Genomic DNA, 7,477 nt, shown 5'->3' on the forward strand with positions numbered 1-7,477 from the left:
TGACCAATATACATTGCTGCTAGGTGTTCTTAATGTTTTGTCTAGTGATTGATAAACTCACACAATGCTTGGATTGCTTTCGCTGTAAAGCATATTTTCAAAATCTGACACGGCAGGTGGATTAACAACAAGCTAAACTGTGTTTTGCTATATTGCACTTGTGATTCCATGAATATAAATATTTTTTGCACTTTTTTTTAAATTTGGCGCTCTGCAATTCAGTGGTTGTTTACGAAAATGATCCCGCTAAAGGGATCCGTGCGTCAAGAAGTTTTAATACACAATACATTTGTTTTTTAAACACGTTAGACAGGATTACCTAGACATACTGACCAGCTCAAATAGACAGAAGCAAGCTAAATGGCAGACCAATCCAAAACTTATCTCTCGGCATGTCCAGACCACTCATTATCTCAGCCAATCATGGCTAGCGGGAAGGTTGCCAACTTATCTTTGGCTAAACCAACTAGGCTCGTAATTTAACAATTGTATTCGTATTTACAGATGGCATACAAGTTTTTTATTAAGGCACATGAAAGTTCACATGTTCGAGAAGGCATTTCTACCCCAAAATGCATTTTAATAAATGCAGGGAGGGAGAACACCGATCAGGGAGGGAGAACACAGATCAGGGAGGGAGAACACAGACCAGGGAGGGAGAACACAGACCAGGGAGGGAGAACACAGACCAGGGAGGGAGAACACAGACCAGGGAGGGAGAACACAGACCAGGGAGGGAGAACACAGACCAGGGAGGGAAAACATAGAACAGGGAGGGAGAACACAGACCAGGGAGGGATGGTAGAGGGAGAACACAGACCAGAGAGGGAGGATAGAGGGATAACACAGACCAGGGAGGGATGGTAGAGGGAGAACACAGACCAGAGAGGGAGGGTAGAGGGAGAACACAGACCAGGGAGGGAGGATAGAGGAAGGGTAGAGGGACAACACAGACCAGGGAGGAAGAACACAGACCAGGGAGGGAGAACACAGACCAGGGAGGGAGAACACAGACCAGGGAGGGAGAACACAGACCAGGGAGGGTGAACACAGACCAGGGAGGGAGAACACAGACCAGGGAGGAAGGATAGAGGGAGTACACAGACCAGGGAGGGAGAACACAGACCAGGGAGGGAGAACACAGACCAGGGAGGGTGAACACAGACCAGGGAGGGAGAACACAGACCAGGGAGGAAGGATAGAGGGAGTACACAGACCAGGGAGGGAGAACACAGACCAGGGAGGGAGGATAGAGGGAGTACACATTTTTTCTGAACAGCCTCCTATGTTATTATCCCTGAGCCTCTGAATGATAAACATGTTATATAACTGATCATATTAGAAAGTGATGAACAATCCCTGATGGTTGTCATTGTACAGTATTAATCAACTGCTACTACTTGACATTAAGATGAGGAAGAGAGTGGTACTTCACACTGCCTCCTCTTCCTCATCTTTACTTACTGAGAATCTTGAAAATGTTCAACTACATCTTCAACCACCTGTTTTGCAAGTACAGCAATTCCGACTGGAATTGCTGCTGGTCCTGCTACCACCGCTGTGACAACAGTTGCTGCCAATCCAAAAACCTTTCCCCATAGGTCCTTTGACTTCTCTCTCGCCTTCTCTATCTCTCTCGCCTTGTCTACCTGTTTCCTGATCTCCTCCTCTCTCTCCTTCTCCTCCTGTTTCTTCCTCTCCTCCTCTCTCACCTTCTCTTCACGTTTCCTGATCTCCCCCTCCAGTTTCTCCCTCTCTTGCTGTTCTCTCTTCTCCTCTTCCTGTCTCCTCTCTCTCTCTCTCTTCTCATTTTCCTGTTTCTCCCTATCCCCCTGTCCTCTCTTCTCCTTCTCCTGTTTCTCCCTATCCCCCTGTCCTCTCTCCTTCTTCTCCTGTTTCTCCCTATCCCCCTGTCCTCTCTTCTCCTTCTCCTGTTTCTCCCTATCCCCCTGTCCTCTCTTCTCCTTCTCCTGTTTCTCCCTATCCCCCTGTCCTCTCTTCTCCTTCTCCTGTTTCTCCCTATCCCCCTGTCCTCTCTTCTCCTTCTCCTGTTTCTCCCTATCCCCCTGTCCTCTCTTCTCCTTCTCCTGTTTCTCCCTATCCCCCTGTCCTCTCTTCTCCTTCTCCTGTTTCTTCCTCTCCTCCTCCTCTTTGATCTTCCTCTGGACCTCCTGGTACATCTCGTTGGTGTAGTGTTGTCCTCCATTCTTCATCACCATCTCATCTATCTTCTTCAGCAGCTCTGTGACCTGAGTGTTGTCATTCTTCTTTTTATTATTGAAGACATGATTTCTTCCCTTAAAGAGCTTGACGAGTTTCTTAAGCTCCTGACTGTCATTCACAAAGTCCTCCACTGATACGTCCTCCAGCTGGTCTCCACCGGTGAACAGAATGATTGTGTACTTTGATGCTTCTTCTCCAAAGAACTCCTGGATCCACTTCACAGTGTTCCTCTCCTCCTCTGTGAACCTCCCCAGTCCGACCACCAGCAGGAAGGCATGGGGTCCTGGAACTGACATGTAGATGGCCTTTTCCATTTCACTTTTCATCTCTTCTTCAGGCAGTTTAAAGCCATTACAATAAACCATCCCTCCTATGGCTCCTCCCACCAGCCTCCTCTGGCTGGTATGTAAAATACCTATCCAGGCGTTGTAATATCTGTCATACATCATCAATGTAGTCAGTCAGGAATGCACTCAAAGTCTCCAAACAGACCCCAGATGAATGGAGATGCCCACCCCTGCTGTACACTGTGGCATAATGACCCGTCACTCAGTATCAAGAAACCTGCAGGTCAGTCCCTCACAACAACAACCTGCTATAAGGTGTGTTGACTCAAGGTTTGCCCACTTCAATAAGATATATAGCAGGGTTATCCAACTCGCGGCCCACTTGCTGAATTTGGCCCGCAGGTGGTTTAATTTGTCCCACCAATTTTTCTGAGCAAAACATTAAGACTGTAACAACACGAGGAAATCAGCCCTTGAACTCTTTAGGGTAAATATCATATACTTTGACCTGTGCTACACTACCTTGTCCTAGACTCTCTGGTTTCTATTTAATGAAACAAGATAAATGTTTCAGATAAAAGTGAAAAACATCCTTCTCCTTTCATTGTTTTACAATATTAAACCACATGTATAAATACAAACAGAAGAATGTGATTGTTGATTTTCCAAGAAACTTGTTCATGTGATTAAATTGTCTTGACATGTCTAGTGATGTCATCGTTTGATTATGTATGCATCAATGTCAATAAACCTGGTATAAATAAAATGTTTACTCAATATTGTGCTACAGTTATTCCAATACATTGTTGTACATTTAATTAGTAAGGTAGTTGAATACTCACTTTTAGTGTAGTTGCACGTTTCTGTTAATTGTTGTCCCCTGTTGTAACTGTGAGAGCTGAAGCTATGTGCTGCACCTTATAGTCCGAGTTAAGTTTCGTTTCACCTGTAACTAGTCATTTCTAGCCAATGAGAGAAGTAATTCACCTCAGGACAGGCAGAGGCTGAATTCTGATTGGGTGTCACTATTATCAACCTCCTCTGACAACTCAACCTTGGATTAGCCACAACTCTGGGTAAAATGAAATGTGTTGGACACCGACGTCTTCTTCTGGGAAAAAGGTTACAAGTTAAAATAGCAAATAAAACATTTTCAAATGTAACAATGTAGTTGTCTAGCCTGGTCCCAGATCAGTTTGTTCTCTTTCCAACTCCATTGATCACTATCAAGCCATGACGATGAGTGAGAAGGAGATTTAATGATACCACAAACAGACTGGCACTAAGGCTCATAGTTGCCTAGGTCTTCTATTGTAAATGTTTTAGTCATAACTGTCCTGCTCAGTTTATAGAGAAAGAAGTGCTGTCTAGAACCTCAAATATGTTTAAAATGTTTTTAAATTTTATGTCATTTAGCAGACGGTCTGATCCAGAGTGACTTACAGGAGCAATTAGGGTTTAGTGCCTTGCTCAAGGGCACATTGACACATTTTTCACCTGTTGCCATCTGTTGACATTTATACAGACATAATCAAACGATGACATCACTAGATATGCCTGGGTGTAGACTGTAAACTCTCTTTCCAGACTCATATTAAACATCTCCAAATCAAAAATTTAATCTAGAATCGGCTTCCTATTTCGCAACAAAGCCTCCTTCACTCACGCTGCCAAACACACCCTCGTACACCTGAATATCCTACCGATCCTCGACTTCGGCAATGTCATTTACAAAATAGCACTAAACAAGGTACAGTATACTGCACTATCTCTGCACTAAACAAGGTACAGTATACTGCACTATCTCTGCACTAAACAAGGTACAGTATACTGCACTATCTCTGCTCGAAACAAGATACAGTATACTGCACTCTCGCTGCACTAAACAAGATACAGTACACTGCACTATCTCTGCACTAAACAAGGTACAGTATACTGCACTATCTCTGCACTAAACAAGATACAGTATACTGCACTATCTCTGCACTAAACAAGATACAGTATACTGCACTATCTCTGCGCTAAACAAGATACAGTATACTGCACTATCTCTGCACTAAACAAGATACAGTATACTGCACTATCTCTGCACTAAACAAGGTACAGTATACTGTACTATCTCTGCACTAAACAAGGTACAGTATACTGCACTATCTCTGCACTAAACAAGGTACTGTATACTGCACTATCTCTGCACTAAACAAGGTACAGTATACTGCACTATCTCTGCACTAAACAAGGTACAGTATACTGCACTATCTCTGCTCGAAACAAGATACAGTATACTGCACTCTCTCTGCACTAAACAAGATACAGTACACTGCACTATCTCTGCACCCATCAAGGTACAGTATACTGCACTATCTCTGCACTAAACAAGATACAGTATACTGCACTATCTCTGCGCTAAACAAGATACAGTATACTGCACTATCTCTGCACTAAACAAGATACAGTATACTGCACTATCTCTGCACTAAACAAGGTACAGTATACTGCACTATCTCTGCACTAAACAAGGTACAGTATACTGCACTATCTCTGCACTAAACCAGGTACAGTATACTGCACTATCTCTGCACTAAACAAGGTACAGTATACTGCACTATCTCTGCACTAAACAAGGTACAGTATACTGCACTATCTCTGCTCGAAACAAGATACAGTATACTGCACTCTCTCTGCACGAAACAAGATACAGTACACTGCACTATCTCTGCACTAAACAAGGTACAGTATACTGCACTATCTCTGCACTAAACAAGATACAGTATACTGCACTATCTCTGCACTAAACAAGATACAGTATACTGCACTATCTCTGCACTAAACAAGATACAGTATACTGCACTATCTCTGCACTAAACAAGATACAGTATACTGCACTATCTCTGCACTAAACAAGGTACAGTATACTGCACTATCTCTGCACTAAACAAGGTACAGTATACTGCACTATCTCTGCACTAAACAAGGTACAGTATACTGCACTATCTCTGCACTAAACAAGGTACAGTATACTGCACTATCTCTGCACCAAACAAGGTACAGTATACTGCACTAGCTCTGCACCAATCAAGATACAGTATACTGCACTATCTCTGCACTAAACAAGGTAAATGTTTCAGGTAAAAGTCTAACCATGTTTACCCTTTTACTGTTCTACAATATTAAAACGTGTATAAATACAAACATACTGTATAGCAGAATGTGATTTGTATATTTGTGTATATTGTTGTCTCCTGTTGTCACTGAGAGACCTGCAGCAGTGGGCCTGCTGGTTTTGCATAGCCAGGAGCCCCAGGTGGGTGAATATTTACCTCGACCAATGGAATGGTCTAAAACTCATGCAAAACTAAAGCGCCCAATGTGCTGCACCTTACATTCTGTTAAGTTTCATTTTCCCAGCAACTAATCATTTCTAGCCAATGAGAGAATGCTGCGAGGCAAATATTATTCTACTCAGGACAAGTACTTATTCATTATAACCTTGGCTAGTTGCCAGAATCAGAAGATAGGCCACATCTTTGGGTAAGACGAAATGTGTTGAACAATTGGACACAAAAAAAGGTAAAAAATGTAATAAAACATAAAACTGCATTTTCAAATGTAACGTTATACTTGCCTAGCCAGGTCCCAGATCTGTTTGTTCGTCTTTCAAACTCCATAGAGTACCACAACATGAGTCATATTACCCATAAAGCCTAGCTGTCAAACAGGGAAATGATTCCAATCGTTTTTCCACCATTCATTTGTCCCATAGATTTTAGAAACACTTAAAATGGTTACACTTTACTTGACACCCAGCATCATAACATGTTATGACACATTCATAACTATATCATATGTCATAACAGCTGACATAATGTGTCATAATATGGTCACAACACTGTCATGATACATATATGTAGACCTGTTGTGACATATCTTACATTATTTTATGGTTGGTTATGACACCTACATAAGAGACAAACCCCACAGAACCTACCACTGTAGTTATTTTATGGTTGGTTATGACACCTACATAAGAGACAAACCCCACAGAACCCACCACTGTAGTTATTTTATGGCTGGTTATGACACCTACATAAGAGACAAAACCCACAGAACCTACCACTGTAGTTATTTTATGGCTGGGTATGACACCTACATAAGAGTCAAAACCCACAGAACCTACCACTGTTGTTATTTTATGGCTGGTTATGACACCTACATAAGAGTCAGAACCCACAGGCATACCACCAGCACCGGGGAATCCACCAGCCATGCCTTCGGGCATACCACCAGCACCGGGGACCACCAGCCATGCCTTCGGGCATACCACCAGCACCGGGGACCACCAGCCATGCCTTCAGGCATACCACCAGCACCGGGGACCACCAGCCATGCCTTCAGGCATACCACCAGCACCGGGGACCACCAGCCATGCCTTCAGGCATACCACCAGCACCGGGGAATCCACCAGCCATGCCTTCAGGCATACCACCAGCACCGGGGAATCCACCAGCCATGCCTTCAGGCATACCACCAGCACCGGGGACCACCAGCCATGCCTTCAGGCATACCACCAGCACCCTGGTACAACTTGGTGATGATTGGGTTGCACACAATGTATAAATTGATGGTTCAGATTACAGGATGCCATATTTTACCATATTCTGTTCCAGTTAAAGGGTTGTTCAGATTCAGATCTATGGACCATACTCTTTGAATGTTTAGCTCAGAATATGAGCTTTCCAATAGTTGTTTATATATTTTTTACTTATTAACTTGTATTTATTGAGGGTAGCCCAATTGAGACCAGGGTCTCATTCCCAATGGTGCTCTGAATACAAACATTTTCTCCCAAACAGGAAGAAAAACTAACATTGCAAATAGAACAGCAAAAATATAAATAAGCACAAGGTACAACCTCAATGCCACAACCTCAACACCACAACCTCAACACCACAACCTCAACACCATTC

General features: G+C 43.1%; 1 protein-coding gene across 1 annotated transcript; it reads right to left on the minus strand.

Moving 5' to 3' along the window:
• Window positions 1–2,054: 2,054 nt before the first annotated feature.
• Window positions 2,055–2,573, minus strand: LOC139568282 (GTPase IMAP family member 7-like; the record flags this gene model as incomplete). The annotated part of the gene is made up of 1 exon (XM_071390032.1): window positions 2,055–2,573. A coding segment is annotated over exon 1 (495 nt), but the record flags the coding sequence as incomplete, so codon positions are not given.
• Window positions 2,574–7,477: the final 4,904 nt, after the last annotated feature.

This window comes from Salvelinus alpinus, chromosome 2 (assembly GCF_045679555.1).
Source record: "Salvelinus alpinus chromosome 2, SLU_Salpinus.1, whole genome shotgun sequence".
Taxonomy (NCBI): Eukaryota; Metazoa; Chordata; class Actinopteri; order Salmoniformes; family Salmonidae; genus Salvelinus; species Salvelinus alpinus.